The sequence below is a fragment of the Egretta garzetta genome, unplaced genomic scaffold (genome assembly GCF_000687185.1).
Source record: "Egretta garzetta isolate BGI_Z169 unplaced genomic scaffold, ASM68718v1 scaffold79, whole genome shotgun sequence".
Classification (NCBI taxonomy): Eukaryota; Metazoa; Chordata; class Aves; order Pelecaniformes; family Ardeidae; genus Egretta; species Egretta garzetta.
This window is the reverse complement of record NW_009260791.1, coordinates 1,392,160-1,410,710: the sequence shown is the minus strand read 5'-3', so window position 1 is coordinate 1,410,710 and position 18,551 is coordinate 1,392,160. Positions and strand designations below refer to the sequence as shown.

General features: G+C 42.4%; 1 protein-coding gene across 5 annotated transcripts in view; it reads left to right on the top strand.

The window, feature by feature from the left end:
* NRXN3 (neurexin 3) overlaps positions 1-18,551 on the top strand; it is a 982,535-nt gene that overhangs the window by 298,567 nt on the left and 665,417 nt on the right. For all 5 annotated transcript variants that reach the window (XM_035901997.1, XM_035901996.1, XM_035901998.1 and 2 more), the window contains one exon: positions 11,582-11,785. In XM_035901997.1, coding sequence (XP_035757890.1) covers positions 11,582-11,785 — 204 coding nt within the window. The remainder of the gene's footprint in view (positions 1-11,581; positions 11,786-18,551) is intronic.

The window sequence follows — 18,551 nt, the reverse complement described above, 5'->3', positions numbered from 1 at the left end:
TATCAAACACTTAAATTCTTATTAGAATTCAGAATCTATTCATAGAGATTGAACTTCCTGAGTGCCACCCAGGTTAGCAAACATGTTGTACTTTTGATAGGTAGCGTTATTCCTGCCCCTGTCCCACACTTCCTCAGAGCACAGGCAAGCCCTCCAGGTCATTCTAAACAGCGATTTTAGGATGTGGAGAAAACCTATCTTTAGGTTGAGACTGCAATTTTTTTCTTGATCTAAGTTATTTCTGAATTCTGGTCTTTAGGAATGAGTGGTTGATGTTTGAATTCCTCACCCCAGCCTTGGGACAGGGATATTGACTGTATCATTCTTACCACTGTTCTGAACAGTACGAAGGCTAACGTCGATGTGGTGGGGTCCTTGCTGTTAGTCTGTGTGACTTGCGGGTTTAGCATGTAAAAAGGTTGTTCGGGAACCTAGAGAACCTGAAAACACCATGGTGAAATGAAGCTTTTTATTACTTTCCCTCATATTGCAAAGTTCCTTCCCAGACAGTGAATTCTGCAGGTGTGCTGCCTCACATCCAGTGAAGAAGTCATATCGAAAGTGATATCGTGCAGGAGGTGCAGTGACTGATAAGCAGACACTGAATTTTGTGTTTGAGTCAATTTACAGGTCTGAGGAAACCCTTTTCCCTGATGGGCTACATTTAATCAGGCATAATTTGATGAAAATGTTGTAACAAAATACATCACATCTGGTTTGCTGCTAGCAATCTGGAGAGTAAATGTCCCTCTGGACTTCATTACAGAGGACAGAAGCGCCTTAGACAGGATAAATAGCAGGTTATTCACCATCAAAACTCTCTTAACATGGAGTTTTCCATTAGGTCTAGTACAAAGAGAATGATATGGGACATGAGTACATTCTCACATCTTATCTATAAGTGAATGCAAATGTCTTGATACAGGGTGAAAATGGGACTGCTTTCCAATTTCAGGTAGGAGCAGGAGAGATCCAAGCATTCTAGCAAAAGTCATAGATACCGTAGAAGGTGGTTTGAAAATCTTCTGCACAGAAACAATGTTTTCCAGTCTGAGATACATGGCGATTTCAAGATCTGGTCTTGTTTTGAATTGGAATAGACTCAGGCCTCGGGAAGTATCTCAGTAAGTCTACTGATAGAAGCAAAGCAGCTGAAGAAGATTCAGCTTTACTGAACTGCGGTGTCAGGCCGGTGCTTTTGGAGTATGACACTTTTCATTGTATTCTGACTGCTGCCCTGAACTTCAAAGTGAATAAAATGGGCAGCACGGTGGTGAATGGGGAAGGTTTAGGGTCACAGCTGCTGTCATAATTTATACATCTAGTTCTTTTGACTGGGGGATCTCATAGAATTTGCCAACACTGACTAAACTTTCACAGCTTCCACAAGAAGTAGGATTTATTATCTTTTACAATGCCCATCAAGATCATTGTAGGCTCTTGGAGCTCAGATAAGAAGAAAAAGATTAATGAAACTGTCTTCTCCATGAATATAAACCTTTGAGTTACATCACATAGGGTTTGGGCTGGCTGCATTGTATGTAAACCCATCCGTTGAATAGTCATCTTAGAAGATCCTGCATCACAGCCTTCGGCATTTGAGATAGGCTTGTAATATTTTAATAACTGTATGATTGTGCATAATCATAACCAGTGTTTTGGACTATGACTTGCTAACTCTGTCCTTACCAAGAGGTACTGCTTTTGTAAGAGAGAAGCTGCACTTGGTCATGTTTGGAGTCAGAGAGGGACAGCTGATGGACATTCCTTTAATTGTCTAAACAAGGAAATTTGGAGTAATTTGGGTCATTCATTATTAGTACAGAAGCACCAGAAGCACCATACGTGCCTATGTCAATTCTTTTTTTCTTCCTTTTTTATCTGGGATTCCTTTTTTTATTAAGACATTTCTTTACAGGTACTGGAGTCATACAGTGGAATTTAGTCTGCGGGGCAATCATGTTTTCAAAAGGCAGTGCCTTTTACTTGAAAGTAGAACTTAATTTCTTTTATCTGCTAGTGAAATTTACAGGCTTGAATGTGTATCTCTTGCTTCAGCCTTCGTGATCTTGGCAATATCAACTGCCGTCCCATGCCAGCTACTAGTTCCTGCTTTTCTTTTCCACTTTATCATGGTTGCAGTAATTGGACAGTGGTTGCAATTAGCTGGGTGAGCAGCCCTGGCTGTTGCATCTCTACTGATGACTTCATTAGGAGTGGACAGAGCCTGTGGGATGCCTGGAAATCAGTGTCATCATTTCTGCACTCTCTGTGCTGCGCTGACTGAATGTTGCTCTCAGGCAATCAAGTGGTACCACCCTGGGATTAGTGGTTTTGCAAATGTTTTTAGGGAAAGCAGCAGCTCTGCAATAGTAGAAGAAAAGGCTCTGAAAGGACCTTCCTCCAGGTCCTAGTATTATAAACTCAGCTTAGTTCATCTTATATTTTAAGTTTGGAAGTTGCAGCCTGAAACCCCAAATCACACATATTTTTCCACAGCACATGTGCTACTGTTACCCTCCTAATTGCTACCTGCTCTGTTGCATCAGGCGTCCCCAAAAGACAACCTGTTTGCCAGCCTTTGTGAGTGTTGTGATATTCCCGTTTCCATGAAGCCACTTTCCTTACATTAGTTATAAATAGTTACCCACCCCCTCTGCCTACTTGTTTTCAGCATGGCAGCCTCTCACTTCTGGCCCTCCTATATCAGAGATTTCCTGGGTTGAAGAATTGTTGCTTTTTCAAAACCACTGTGGTGTACCTGTGACTTTTGTGGACAAGTTTATCCTACAGTTTGTACAGCCATGTTTTCCCTCTGCTCCTTGTCCTATTAAAGCACCTCTTCCAGGACTTTATGAAGGTCAGGGTTTTGGGGCTGTCAGATGCAAAAAAGGAAGAAAAGGAAATGGAGGGTTGTCTGGAGCATTCTGTGAATTTTCCTTAAACTAACAGCCATACGCAATATGAGTTACTGTTTTTCTTTCCAGTATTCACAAAACAGAACTGAGGAGAGGTTGATTGTGCTTTTACACAAGGTTATGAATGTAGTTCACATTACAGCCTTGCTTTTCAGAGATGCTAGGCTGGTAATAACTGCCTTTTTAGTAGCTTTCCCACATCTGTGGATTTTATAGCAGAGCCCTCATCTCCTGGAAATTTTGGGAAGTAATGCAAATTTTAATGCCGAGAGCCACCCTTAAAAGCCTTTCAGTTTTCACCTTAGAGTCAGCAGCCACTGGGAGATGTTGGCAGTGTGTGGCCCACCAGTTCAGTGAGAGCATCCTGGCTTGTGGGAGAAAAGGACCGAAAGCACAACAGTCGGATGTGTTCAGTAGTGTCATGTTTGGTTCCTAACTGCAGTTGTTCTGAGATGATGCATCGGGGTAAAGGCTTTGCCCAAGGACATACAGTGCCTGTAGGAGAGCAAAGTTTGAATCTTCTGTTTCTTCAGTCTTGACAACATGCTGTAAGAATTCCTGTTGATGTGATAACTCACAAGACAAAATCTTTTCCATCTCAGATCAGTAGCAACTTGCAGGTGTAAGGTGATGTCTGTGAAATGGTGCAATATCCAGTGAAACCGGTGCATTCTGGCACTTGTCATAGAATAATTGTGGTTGGGGGTCTCTGGAAGTCTCTCTCCCAACCACCTGCTCCAAGTGGGGGCAACTTCAAGAGCGGAATTGGTTATTAAAGACATTATCCAGTTGAGTTTTGAAAATTTCCAGTGGTGGAGTTTCTACAGCCTTTCTGTTGCTGTGTGTGGCTACCCTCGTTGTGTAATTTTATCCTTAGAATTTTCTGAAATTTCCCTTGCTGCAAATTGTCTGCTTCCTCTTTTTTTCACTGTACACCTCTGACACAAGCCAAACTCCATCTTCGCTGTAATCCCCCTTTCTTAGTGAATGCTACTGGCAAGACAGTGATCAGATGCTTCATGCAGCTTGACAGGGCCATGAAGAGGACTCAGAGATGCTCAAACTAAACAGAAGTCACATCATTTTCTAAACTGTATCACCCATCATTTCCCCATGCCTTCCCCATTACACTCCTTTGCTTTGAGGAGCAATTCTTCTTCTACCCTTAGTCTTCTTGCAAAATAGCTGTACACAGCTCTGTAAATGTTAGAGTGACATTTGGAGTAAGTTTGAAGAGCCCATGTGCTCTTTCTTGGTTCCCCTGCGTCTCTGCCAAGCTTCGGTATGGCAATATAGCCTCGCTCATCACCCCCCAAAGCTAGCAATAACATTTACAAGCTACAGTTTCCTCTCTCTGCAAATATTTCCACTGTGCTACTCAGTGCTCTTACAGCTCCTTCCTAGCCCAGTTCTTTATGATCACAGTCCAAAGAAGGGAGATGCAAAGTTTATTAGGTAACATTTACCTTTTATTGTGGATTAAAGGCTTTTTTTTTTTTTTTTTTTTTGTAACTCCCCACCTGCCAACACCCCTTAATAAACTTATCCTCTTTTGTGTGTGGTGATGACAGGAGGAGAGGAAGCACAACTCAAACCTGATGCTGTTGGAAACTGGTACATATTTCTTTGTAGGTTAGCCTTGGGAGCTGGAGAGTTGGTTCGTTACAAAGTTAAACAAAGCTAGAATCCAGAGTGCAAAGGCTTATGAGGGAGATTTGGGATCCTGGATTCTAATATGCCTTCTTTAGGTCAGTGTAAAATTTAGAATGTCTCCATTGAAGCTTTTGTTCTAGACAGTCAAAAATCTGGTGTGATTTTCCTTACAATGGTGGAAAGCTTCACAGTTTTAACTAGTTCCTTGAGATTTTGCCCACTTTGAGCTGAAAATTCTCAGTACTGGTTCACAGGATTTTGGTATTATATAACCTCCTTATAACATTGAACTAGAAAAGCAAGGTGTTAATTTTAGATTCAGAAAAAAAAAATGTGTAGTTCTGAAAAAAATTCAGAATTGCTTCCATTCATAACTAAAGTCATCTTGATGTCTAAACTTTATAAATCAAGCTACTTTTTTTTTGTCTGAGAGAGAATTTTGTAGTACTTGAACCAAACCCTGCACTTTCATACAGTTGTGTTGCTTAGGGTTCTTAGTTTGCTGCCTTTGCCTAGATTTTTATATGTCTTCCATTTCGTGGATACTTAGGCAATAATTTTTTTCTGCGGTAATTTGATGTTTCTGCTTGTGTTTGGAAAAACCACAAAAGAAAAGGATAGGAATTGTATAAGATACTGGAACAGGGATGAGACACCGGTATGGAAAGGGAAATGGTGAATAGGATGTTTATTCTATTCTGACTTTCCAGATAAATAAATAGGTGTGGTTTGCACTTCAGGCGTTCTTCAGGAATTTCTTATTTTATATGAACCAACTCGTACTTCTGGACTACTTTCAGACTTAAATGTATGTTAAAAGTAATGAAATGTTGTAAATAATGTTATGAAATAAATTTTGCAAGGTTTTGAAAAAATGTATTTGATGAAAAATATTCATCTGGATGTCATCTGGCCTATGTAAACATCTGCTAGCAATTTTTGTCTATAGCAGCGGCCTTATAAGTGACAATTATTATTACTGCTCCATCAATATTCTTGCATCCCTGAAAATGTGATGAATGCCTTGAAGCTAGCTCTATTATCTCTCTCGTTTGCTGCTCATCTGGAGATATTTTGTACACATTGTACTGATAAGGGTGCCTTATGTAATTATTCTACTTCTAGTGCCCGTTTGGTCCTAACTGACATATGCTATTCAAACCGGAGCATTTGAGTTTAAGAAAGTAGCATACGAATCGGAGAGAAGCCAGAAGTGAGAAGCAGAAGAGGCAAGTTTTGGAAAATAAAAGCTAGGAGAAGTGGAATGAAAGAGGTTTACTTAGTCTAGAACAGAGTGAGGGAGCTGGGGTAATGGTATGCTGAGCTTCGGGATACGAGGGTCCTTTTGTAAAGCAGCAGTTTAACCCCTGGGAGTAGGGAAGGAACGCGACATCTTGATTTGAAGCAAAGTAAAATGGGGATTGATGTTGCAAAAATACTTTGGTCTGTGGGGGAGACTAAGCACCAGCAAATCCAGTCCAGGTTCTTTACATTCCTGTGGTTGGTTGTGCCCAAGACTAACTGTTTTATCTTCCTGAGTTTCCAGTGCATAACAACTGATGATAATGTTATTGACATCTTGTCAGGCTGAAATCTTTAAAGCAGAATAGTTCTGTTCTTACTAGCACTATAAACCTCTCAGTGGCTGATTAGTGATATTATTTGCAGGGTATTTTGCTAGACTAATAAAACCCATTCTTATTTCCAGTGTAATGGTTCTCTTTAGGTGGGTATTTAAAGATGGTTTTGTGTTCTCTGTTGTTTGTCCCTCTCAGTGCTAGTGAATTACTTTTACATCCTTCGAGTTGTTCTTTCCTATTTGGCAGGCTAAGTAAGGTGAGGTCCAGTGGTGCCAAGATGGGAGATGAGATCTACCCCTAGATCCAGGGAAAATCTAATTTGCTGCAAAAGGTGTCATAGTGCATTTACTAAACATGGACTTTTCTTCTGGGTCAGCGAGGAGCAGTGCCAGAGTGTGGTACCACCAGCTCCACACCACCAGGGCCCTTAGGGCACCGACAGGCCCTGCCTGGACCCTGGGGCTCCCATGGCCTAGGACCCCACATCAGCCCCCTGGGGCCATCAGCCCCTGGCGCAGCGATGCTGCAGCCAGGCTGGTCTCCAGCTCCCCACAGTCCTGCCTGGCCATGGGCCCTGCCAAGCCAGGCTCATGTCCCATCCCTGTCACCATGGCCCTGCCTGGTGGTTGTGGTGCCTGATCTTAGCTCTGGCCTTTGGATTGACTTCCCGTCATGACCCCAGATCTGCCTCATTGCCGTGACATTTCCTGGGCTCCTGGTTGGACCTGGCCGCCATCTGCAGTTCTGTCATGCTCCCCTCCTTGGGTGTGTGGGGCAGCCCTGGGCAGCGAGGGCCCAGCCCTGGGAGCCCTGCAGCAACCAGCTCCCATCCTGCCGGATGACATGTAAGGTCGTAACCACTTGTGACCACTTAAAATTTCCACAACATTTTTTCCACCAAAAAAGGAGTATTATCTCCTAGGTCCTTGTCAGATTTTGGTCTGAATGATTACATTTGGGCTCCCCAAATTACTTCACAGACTTCTGTTGTTGAAACTCATCTCTATGGAATCTACTTGGACAGGACTGAGGATTTCTTTTTCTTTTTTAGGCCTTTTCAGTTCTGGGGTTTTTATGGGTGATTTTTTGGGGGGTTTTTTGGGTTTTTTTTTGTTTAAGTGTAATTTTGGTTTTCAGAAAATCAGGGCTGTTTTTATTTACAGCCATGTGGCTGTCTATTAGTAGATACAGAAGGGAAAGAAGTGTGCTGTGTAATGCCTACAGGCAAGTTTTGTCTGGTTCATGGATACAAAGCTTTGGCACATTTGCTTTAAGGATATTTGAATTTTTGCGAGAGGGTGGAAATGTTTGGACTGTATTCCCCCGTGGTTTTGAACCAGCATGCCTGTTTTCCGCACTTGCTCCTTGCCAAGTGTCTCATGCCTCTCCAGTTGGTGGATGCTTGTCTCTGGAAGCTCTGCTTGGTGGGAGCGGGTGGTGATAGCTGGCTCTGGTAAATGCATCTAGGGGAAATGCATGGTGTGCCCTGAACTGCTGTCGTCAGTGACTTCAGCTAAACTTTTTGTGGAGGGAGGATAATTTTTATTTCTTTTCACACTGTCATCTTTCTGGAAATTTCAGGAAGAAAGCTCTATTGTAGTCTGGGAAGCAGGGGAAAGAGAGCACAGGAAAGATCACGAGACTATAGAACAACTAAAAGGGAGAAGAAAAGGAAGAGGCAAAGAATGAAGATTAATACAAGAGAAAGGTTGCAAAGCTTTGACTATTTTTCCATCTGTATTCTAAGAATACGCCTGTTGCCATCTCCCCAGGAGGTTTATGCAGAGCCTTGTGGGGAAGCAGCAGTGAATTGCTCCTTTGGATGCTAAGTGTAAAATTAAACCTGGCAGGGTCTCAGAGCACAAGACTGGGAAGCTAATCGCTCCTAATAACATATTGATTTTCACAGATCTCTGGCATTATGTCAGAGCGGTTTTGAATCAGCACCTGGTTTCTTCCTCTTCCCATCTCCAAGCTAATGGCAATGAAGCTTCTGGCTTCAGGATTGCAAATAAATGCCACTCTGGATCTTTTTGTCTGTACAAATCTGTGGGGCTCTGAAACACGGTTTCACCCATTGCTCCTGTGCATGTCTCTGTGAGACATCCAAGTGTAATAGCTACCCTAAACATAGAAGGGTGGAAGGAATGCACGTGTACTCGGATAGCTGGGTGACTGCCTGTATTTGTGGTGCTGAACAAAAGCATTACAGTCTCATTGCTGCAGATGGCCGAGGGCAATCAAATGGATGCCTGTATTTAGGCAGAAGTTGCCAGCACAGGTACCTAGGAGGCTGAGGTCACCTGGCTGTTGCCGGGCTATGTTCAACTAAGCAGAGTTGCTGTGTGTGTTGCTCAGCTGTAACATGCCTTCCTTGAGTTTTGGGGACTGAGATAGGTTTTATTCGTATGACTGCTACTAGGCAAAGCCCTCCTCTGAAGGCGTATTTTTGTAGCTGGAGGGAATAGTCAGCTTGCAAGGAGATGGGCTGAAAAAGCTCCCAGATATTCCAGATGCCAAAAACTTGCAAGGTGAGAATGAAATCTCTCTATTTTTAAAAAATGTCAAGTGCATAGCTGGTCTGAGCTGGGCCGAGCTCAAGTCAGCATAGGGCACACACAAGAACAGAAACTCATAATCTCCTATGGTTGTGCAGGGGCTGTTTCAACTATTTTAGGCTATTTAATTTTATCTGCTTGTTACAAGGATTCATTGCTCCTTGTTTGTAGCAGACTGGCCAGGGGAGGGACAGTAATACCTGATTTAGGCTTCTGTGGGATGTCAGTTAAAACACTGTCTAGACTTTTGTGCCATCTTAAGTGATGCAGGGTATTTTCCAGGTCCTTCTTACATAAATATGGTTGGGATTTCTTGTCTGAGGACAGTAATTTTCTGGCAATGGTATCAGTGGAGCTGAAGGACATGAGTTCTTTTTGAAGGGAAGAGTAGTCTTATTGCCAGGCTTTTTCTGTTGTTGTCTTCTAGTATCTGCAGAAAAACTCGCGTTTCCAAAGCACCTAACACATGGCACTGCGGAGAAGGAAGCAGCGGAGCTGGGGTACTTGTGTCAGGTACTCCCAACTCGTAGACTTGATGTCCTCCAACCCCCTTCTCGCAGCTATTCAGGCACTAGGGCAAGCAACTGTTTCATGCAAGGCACATCTGAACTGAAGGCGTCAAAAGAGCCATTTCATGCTTGACTGCATTTTCTAATACAATCCACAGAGAGAGAGAGGAAAGAGAGCAAGGAGGGTTTGTGTGTACATACGCATTGCCTTTGAGTGTATGTATAATATACAGTACATTTAGTTCCAGCTTGCAGCTGTGGGTGGCAAGTAAGAGGTGCAGACGTGAGGGGGAAGAGAATTGCACTTTGAAAAGAAGAAACCATTCCCCCACCTTAAGAAGCAAGCTTTCTTTCCTTCTCTGTTTCTTGGCCAAGTGAAGATGTGAGTCCCCAGGGCAGCACTGACAGCTGGTACCCTGAAGGTATAGGTATGGCTGAGTGGGTGTTGCGTGTAGAGAGCTTTGTGTGTACAGCCCATGACAGTGTGTGGGGAGTGCAGCTAAGAAAACTGGTGAACAGGGATGCTGTTCACAGCCATTTTATTTTAATGGTGCTCCCAGAAAAGTTTTCTTCTTGATAAATTGGGTTTGTATGTCCCATGACTAGAGAGGTGCTGCATACAGGCTATTAGTGTGGTGGGTCACTGCACCAGCACAACCACAGTGATCCCCACCAAATGTTATGTAACCATATACATGTCGTCTTTGTCACTTTATTATTATGTCCTTATTTATCACCTCATTTGCATATTTATTACACACTGCAATTCTGTTACTGGCCATTGTGGAGCCAGCTGTGGGTCCTTTCCAGCATGGGCATATGGCTGTTCCTCAGTTTCCCATCCAACTACCCTACCCTAGCATCTAGGCATTGATAGACCGTAAGGGTTGGCTCTGCCAAGCTTGCTGTTTCCCTCTAGAAGTTCCTCTCCTGACAGCATGAGTGGCCTGGCTGGGAAATATGGGACAAAAGGATGAAATGTAAAGGAGAACATCTAGATCCTAAACACATGTTGTTGCAGTTGGTTAAATTAGAAGGGGTGTTACCTTTCTGGGGTGTGTGTGGGGTGCCTGGTGAGAATCCCAACCATTTGAGAAAACTGTAGCTAAACTGGAGGAGGCACTGATAATGGTGCTTTACGGAGCAATCCTTCCACATGCCTAGGGAGCTGAACTGGTCTTTCCTTTAACCTCTGGAATTTTTAGATGTAGTTTTGTGGTAGAAGTCCTACATGGAGCAATCTCTACAGCTCTGCCTTTGGTAGGGGTTGGCTGTGGGGAGAAGGGGGTGCTCTGATTCATACATTAATACATTTATGTAGATTTGTAAATTTTATGGATAAAAATGCTTTGGAACACATTCCCGGACTGAAACAATGATTTCCATGGCTGTAGTGGTTGCTGCAGTTCTATCACAAGATTTTAATTCTACCCTCTTAGAGAATAATATCAGTTTCTTCAGAAAAGACCCTGAATAAATAGAGAATGTTAAGTACTATAACCCCCTTCCTCAGCTGAACTTCCCATTTTCTTTGGCATTCTCAGAGATGATAGAAAAATATGATTTCTTTCCTTTCTGTTTTTTTCTTTTCCTTCCTCTTGGCTTTTGTTGTGCACCCATCTCCTGGCTTTTCCTGTGTCTGAATGACACTTAAGCTTGCAATGGTTTGTTCCTTTCTTCATTTGCATTGCAGAGCCAACAGTTTTGTTAGTAGAGCTCTACTAATATTAGTTGTGAGTAAGAAGGGGAAAAATATAAAATCACAGAACAGCAGAAATCTGATGTATAAAAGACTTGTTAGGAAACTTGCTTCATACAGTTGTTGTTTTTCTTTAAAGTGCTAGCAATGGAGTGCAATTCCTCTCTAAATAAGGAACAGCTCTTAAGAGTACCAGAAATAGGAACTCTGAGCCTTCAAAGGCAAGGCTAAATGCTCTAGGAGAAGTGTTGCAGACATTATTTAAAGTAGTCATTACAGCTGGTGGTAGGGAAGGCTGGACTAATGGAGGAGGCTGCATTTTCTGGAAGATGTGAAAAACGAAGGCTTTGACAGCTCATTATCACAAAAGTGCCCTGTGCTAACACACTTGTCCTTGGGGTTTGTGTCTCCATGGGTACTGCTGCCTCCAGTTGTGGTGAATACCATATCTTTATGTTTGCTGCTCATACTTGCCACATAGGGTTGCTGGATGCAGTTAAGCAGTTGCTGTGTTTTTCCCCAGTTACATACCTTTCTGTGGTGAGTGGTACAGTTTCTGTAAACACAGTGCTCTATGATAGATGTCAGGGCTCTGCAGGAGTGAAGAGCGCACAGAGGTCTAACTTATTTTCATTTTTTGCAATTGTTTGCTGATTCCTTGCAGAGGCCTCTATCTTGAGCTACGATGGCAGCATGTACATGAAGATTGTCATGCCTATGGTCATGCATACAGAAGCAGAAGACGTGTCCTTCCGTTTCATGTCCCAGCGCGCTTATGGGCTATTGATGGCAACCACCTCACGAGACTCTGCTGACACTCTGCGCCTGGAGCTGGATGGAGGCCGTGTCAAACTTATGGTCAATTTAGGTATCGTATAAAAACCTTCCGCTGCTCCTTCACTATTAGTTTGGGCTTGTGATTAGTGGTTTGGTTTTTTTAAATAATTTTGTTTAATTTCTGTTGGTTTGATTGGATTGGATTGATTTCTAAAATAACTGCTGAGACCTTCATAATGATATTCTCTTGCGGAGAGAAATTCTCTTCTGCATTGCTGCATGAAGATTTGCTGTCAGTTCTTCGTTATGGACAGTGTTGGTTTTTAAGTCTTTAAGTTTTTAAGTTTCCTTTCTTGGTCTGGGACTGGTGAGCTCTGTGTGAGACATGCTGCTTGGTCCATCTTTTGATCAGTTACATCCCTCATTCATCCAGCATCACTCAAAACAGTCAAAGCCAAACGCGGGAGGGAAGTAGAACGAGATATGGTGGCAAGCAGAAGTCCTGTGAATCCCATGCCCTTTACAGGATTTGGCAGCGTTTGATACAACTTGGTCTATTTTACTTATTTGCTAATTATTTCTATTTTCTAATCGCTATATGCTTCAGCCTTCAGGGCTTTTTACATCTAGTAAAAAAAACCCTGGGTTTTTTTTTTTTTTTTTGATTGTGTCTTTATTAAAATGAAGGCAACGATAATAAAAGTGCATCCCCCCATCCCAAAGGGTTATGTTCTGTCTCCTTAGAGTTACACTTTCCCAGAAAATAACAAAAAAAAGACAATTAAAAACAAGTCCAACAATAACAACAATGAAAAAAAAAAAGGGAGTGAATGTGCTATTGGATTAATCTCAATCCATTTTCTTGCCAGTCTTTAAGTATTGTACTGAATGGCAAATAGCCTTTTTAAAGACTGTAGATACATGAGTTAAAGCTTTCTTTCACTTTTCAGTGATGCAACTTGTTGCTTCATGTGAATCCAGGAATATAACTAAGAAGAGATTCTAAGTCAAAAAGGCAGAACTATCATGATAGTGCGAAATGCTAAACCTCTTCTGATATGTAGGGTACTCTATATGAAGATGTGTGCATGATCTGTGAAAGCTTGTGTCAGCTTTCAAAATTCTAAGCCCCACTGGAACAAGCTTTCATGTTTTTTGAGCTAACAGTATCAGCATCTTCAAAGCCCTGCTGTGGTGATATCAGGAACAAACTATGTAGTGCCTTTGTAGAAGGAAAAACAAGTATTATGCACCCATACATGTACTAATGGTTCTTTTTTTTTCACTCCTGTCCTAGCTAGATATGGTAAGTTTATCAAGGTTGTGCTTGAGTGGTGGTTTTAGGGTTCCTCATCCTCACCTAGGCTATATGCTGTCCACCAGCTGTCCTCTGGAATTAGCTGTTTTTTTAAAATTGCTTCTAGTGTCTTTTTAGCTTTGAAAGTGCAAGTCAGACCCTAATACCTGCTTTCAGAATAAGAAAGTGAAGAGAAGATGATGAGTTTAAACAAGTTCATATCTCTTAAAAACAAAGAGTCTCCACCTAATGGGCTACCAAAACCCTTGGTTTTTATTAAAGAGGGAAAAAAAAAAAAAGGAAATGCAGTGTTACAGAGTTCCTGTTTGTAATACATACATGCTCTGCTTAGCTTGACTGAAGAAGTGTAAAGTGCTGTTGAGTCCATTGCTAGTGTAGGAGCAGTTGCTGTGCTATTCCGAGTGGCCTAGAGGACAGAGGGAATAGATGCACTTCAGCTATGACAGTAACTTCTCAAAGAAAGAGAAACAGCACTCTGGTGATAGCCATCTCTGCCTATATTAACTTTAAGTGAAGGAAAACTTCATAGGTTTGCAGGGTTTCTCTGGAGAACAGTTCAAAATAATTGCTACTGAGCATTCTTACACGTGCAAAGAGAATCTTTCACAAAACCCTAGTGCATGTGTGTACATATATATGTCTGCATTTTTTTCTGATCTAATACAGTTGGTGCTGATAATCTGGCAAAATGAGATTATTTTTCCCCCCACTGATTCCTTTCATGACAGTTATTGCTAGCCGTTTTTTTCTCAGAAAATAAACTTAATCCCTGGAAGACTGGCAGTGGCATGCTTCTGTTGGGGAAGTGATGGGGCAGCTGAGTATCTGCTTAGCTCTACGCTGCCCCTTGTAACCCAGAGCCAGTTCTTTTACATTGCATGCCTTAGACTTCTCTCTGTTGAAGAGAGAATACTTCACAACCCACCAGGGATGTGGTAGTATTTTAGTAAGTGCTGCTTCTATTGCCTTTGATACTCCCACATGAAAAGTACTACAGCATGAAAAATGCCAGACTTCATTAAAAAAATATCACTTTTTCTTCTGAGAAAGGTAGCACTTGCTTGATTCTGTTATGTCTTCATTGTCCTTTAAAATCAGTGAGAATAGGGGGAATCGCTCCTTTTGGGTGTCCAGGGCCTCCTAGACTCAGACCTTATGTGAATACGAGGAGGGTATATTAGATTACCCTGAATATACTTATTTTTTACAGAATACTCTTTCTTTTCTAGTTTTCCTTATATCATGCTAGCAGAAAATATTTTCCCTCAGGGCCTGTCAACATTGTCTGCTTGGTTGGCATTGGCCACTTTAACACTCACTGGGGTCTGCTACACCATCACCTAGACTAGAGGTAGGCTGCTCAACTCTTGCTGTCTGGCATCTAAAAGACATGGCTAAAGAATTGACACAAGCTCTAAACATGTTTGGAAAGAGATGTGTCATTGGTGGTTTAATACAGGGACAAAATCTGTAAACCAAACCTTGTGTTATCTGAAGGCTCTTTTTGTGTAGTTGCAGGGACTAAAGCAATGTGTATGCCACATTTGCCAGCTTTTCAGCTGGAAACTTTTGTGAGGTTGAATCTTCCCCCAAAAGTGACTACAGGCTGCATCAGTGGAAACCTGTCAGCACTCTCCTCCTATGCCCGACTCAACAGAAGGGTGGTTTAGACTGGTGGAACCTGGATTGAGCTTCACCTCTCCTCTCTTCAGATGTATAAAGCTGTCAGATATATTCCTTGAAACAGGACTTTTCTTCTATCAAAATGGCAAAATTACCTTGCTGTTGAAGAAAAAGAATTTGAGGAGGAATGACCTTACCAGAGCCATTCATTTTCAGTTAATTACTGTAAGTCACATCTAACTCTTTAAGGAGACTGTTCATAGCCAAAATGTCACAAACGAGAATGAAATCTTCCTTATCTGACCCTGCCGAAATCCTCTTACCAGTGACAAACAGTCATCAGCACCACCCCCAAATACCTGAGTACGCTCGGTGCTGACTAGCTACATGCCAGCATCCTCCTGAGCATCTAACCCATGGGAGATGTGTGTAAACAAAGACTGTTTTGAGTGGTGAGTTATTTAATTGTGCTTTTCTTATAAATCATTTAATACTATTACTAAGAGCTGTCTCTTTCTTCTCTTCTTTGATCTATTCCATTTGGTTACTTATTATCATTTGTGTGGTTTTTAAGGTCTTTCCTATGTTGTTTGTTTTTTCCTTTTCCTTTATTTCTTTTTTTTTCTCTTTTTTTTTTTTTTTTTTAAAAAAAAAACTCTTCTATGTATTTCAGTTGTAAAGCTTTCCCATACCCCATCAGCCATGGTAAATCAAAAGATGGTATTCAACCCTTCAAAGGCCTGAAGCCTGCGGCCCGCACAGCAAACAGCCCTGAGAACAGAGCGTACAGAGCAGCCTGCAGGGGCTGGCATATCCCCCTCACCTCCTCAGCGCTCAGTGTCCAAACCAAACAGGGGAGAGACACATCGTACAGCAGGCGTGGGTGGGCATGGGCGGCTGGGTGCTTGCTGTAGAAGGTGGGAGGGAAAAGAGGAACAGTGATGAATAATTCTCTAAGAAAGAGGGGCAAGGAAGTTGTTTCAGACCTTTCCTGTGTGAGCTCCCGAGGCACTACAATCTGCATGCTGACAGTACGTCTCAGAGTGGTTGGAGTGTTTGTTGTGTGAAGATTAGAAGTCCAAATGTGATACAGATCTCACTTCTGTTGAGAAGGACTCTGAAGAAATGGGTCTAGAGTGGAAGGAGAGAGAGAGAAATTAAGCAAGTCGTGGCTTGGAACATGCTTGGGAATAATTTCTGACTGTGATACAGATCTCACTTCTGTTGAGAAGGACTTTGAAGAAATGGGTCTAGAGTAGAAGGAGAGAGAGAGAGAAATTAAGCAAGTCATGGCTTGGAACATGCTTGGGAATAATTTCTGATGCTGAGAAGATGTGCAGAAAGAGAAAGAAATGGCTGGTCCGATAGGGAGATCCACCTTCACATTTTTCCTCCCATTGATGAGTGGGAGGGTTATAGTGTCACTGACTTTTATTAAAGAATATTTCATTATTTTTTTTCTTCTTCCTGGCTTGTCTTATCTTCAGGTCACTGCTGACTAGAATAAATAGTTCCTGCCTCCTGTTGATCTGAGTCAGTTCTCTTGTAAGAAGTGTAATCATCCCTCTTGCCTATCTTTTCCTAAGATATCTCCTCAGGGGTGTCAAACAGATTTTTGCCTCTCCAAAATGCAGTTTCTTTTGTCATTCCTACATAGAAACAGAGCAAGCCCATTTTCTATTTTTTCTTTTTCAATCATATGTGAACTTTAATGCCAAACTTCCTTTTGTGCAAATCATGCACTCAGACGTGCAAGTGTATGCCCATTCATGCTGTTTTTCATTAATAAATTTCTTTTTGATGATCAGTACATACAGAGGCCCTTGGTTTTGGTGTTTTGGGGTTTTTTTTGTCATAGACATGCAAAAATATTTGTCAGCTCCCAGTTACAGGTGGGTGCACAGTCTGACTGCATGCAAGTAGGAGAGAGGCGAGCAGACACACTGTAACATGGGGTAAGAGTGCGCACCAGATCTGATCTGGTTTCCCCAGAGGAAATAACCTAGAATGAGATTAGAAGCAGTCAGGCTCCAACTATCTTTCTTGTCCTAGTCTTGCCTTAAAGTGCTCTTCCATAACCACATGTGGATGCTCATCAAAAGGAACAAACACTTTGTCCTCGCACAGCAAAGGTGACTTTCTTTCCTGATTCACGGAAAAAGCAGCCTGGGGCCTTAGCAATGTCAAATACCACTATTTGCAGGCACAAAGATACAAATGGTAAGAAACACAAGCCTAATTCACAGAGACTTCTCTCTGCTACTAAATATATCTCCATTCAAACAATGAATCCCAAATCCCCAGTGTTAGCTATTTGCAGTGGAGCTATTTAACTTTTTGCAAGGAGATGGTCTTTGGCCCTTTTTCCAGGTGATGTGCTCTGGGAAACCTTCCATCTGATCACTAAGGAAGCAGCTTCTGGTTTACATTAGGAATAATAACGAAAGAAAGTAACTCTTGAAGGTCTTCATGGCTCATGCTGCTCCCCATGCCATTATAGACTGTGTTTTCACTTTACTGCTGTCCTCCAGATTCCTCATCCATTTGCTGAACTGGCAGGTGATTGGATTTACAGCTGTTTAGGCATTCTCATCTTCAATGCCTAAAGCAAGGGAAAACCTCTTTTGAGTCAGGAATGCAGCCATACCTAAATAAAGCAAATCTCATCAGTAGAAGGCGATAACAGGGCTGAGATTACCAGAAGTCTTATTTCCCTGGTACTGTGCAGGAAGAATCCCAAGCAGTTCTTTTAATTATTCCTGAATTCCCCAGCTGCTGCTGTTTTGAGCACAAAGACCAGGCTAATCCTGCACCTTACTGCCGGGGAAAGCATCCTCTGCTTTGGATTTGTAGTATTGTATGAGTTCAGAGGAAAATAGGTGTTTTCTTTCCTTTCTGAAAACTGATGTAAGAGGGAGAAAACAGCTTCATGTATTAATGATTGGAAATTATTTTTTCATTGCTTTGGGCAAGGCTCAGAATTAAGGAAATGAACAAAAAACCCCCTGTGCTTGTTCTTTGAAGGTAGCGTGGAGAGTATGCTGGTGTTGGTGTAGCAGCGCAGGCAGATGCGCTCACTCGGCTCCATGCGGGATCCCCGCTGACCCAGCTGGACTAAGTCTGGTTTGGGAGCTGATTCTTCTGGAGGGTGCTTGGGCATTCCTTCCTGACGCCTGGCTGCATGGCATTGCAGAGCCTTCATGCTCGCAGAATCTGGAGGTCTAACAGTGCCATGGTAGTTGTCAGGGCAACCCCCTCAGTGGCCTGGTCTTTCATTGTCCTTTGAAGCAGAAGCCTAGCAGCCAGGATAAGGGCTACACTGATTTTCAGTTTGAAACGTTGATCCCTTCACCTGAGCAGCCAGTGACTCAGCCTGAGGGTAAGCCCTGGGACTTGTAGTTATTTTGGTATTGCTGCAAAAAAATTAAAAAGGCAAAACTTCTCTGGAGACATAAATAACACAACAGTGGTTTTAGTTTCTAACTTTGATGAATATTGCTGAGGACCAGCCATGTTTCCCTTTCCAGCACGCTTACTGTTTAGCCCATAAGAAATTCCCCTGTTGTTCCAGCTGTAACAACTCTCTTGATCTCACTTGCTTGCAGTGAGGCTTGGGGGTCTCTCTCGCTTTTGCTCTCGCTCTCCATCAGGTCATAGAGGGAAGTTCTCCAGCATGTACTTCAGAGCTCCCCTTACCCCACCCAACTCCTCTAAGGGATATAGCCACCACTGTATGGTGATCGTACCAATTGCTCCAGGGCTGTTTGCTCCCACTTTTCTGTTGCGGTTGACGACACATGACAAACCTAATCGCACAAAACCAAACCCAGATTTTCTCAAGAGAAGTTCTGCTTGAAAACAGACTCTCTCTGGCTATGCTGCTCCTGATTGGTGTGTCCCTGCTCATTACGGCTCT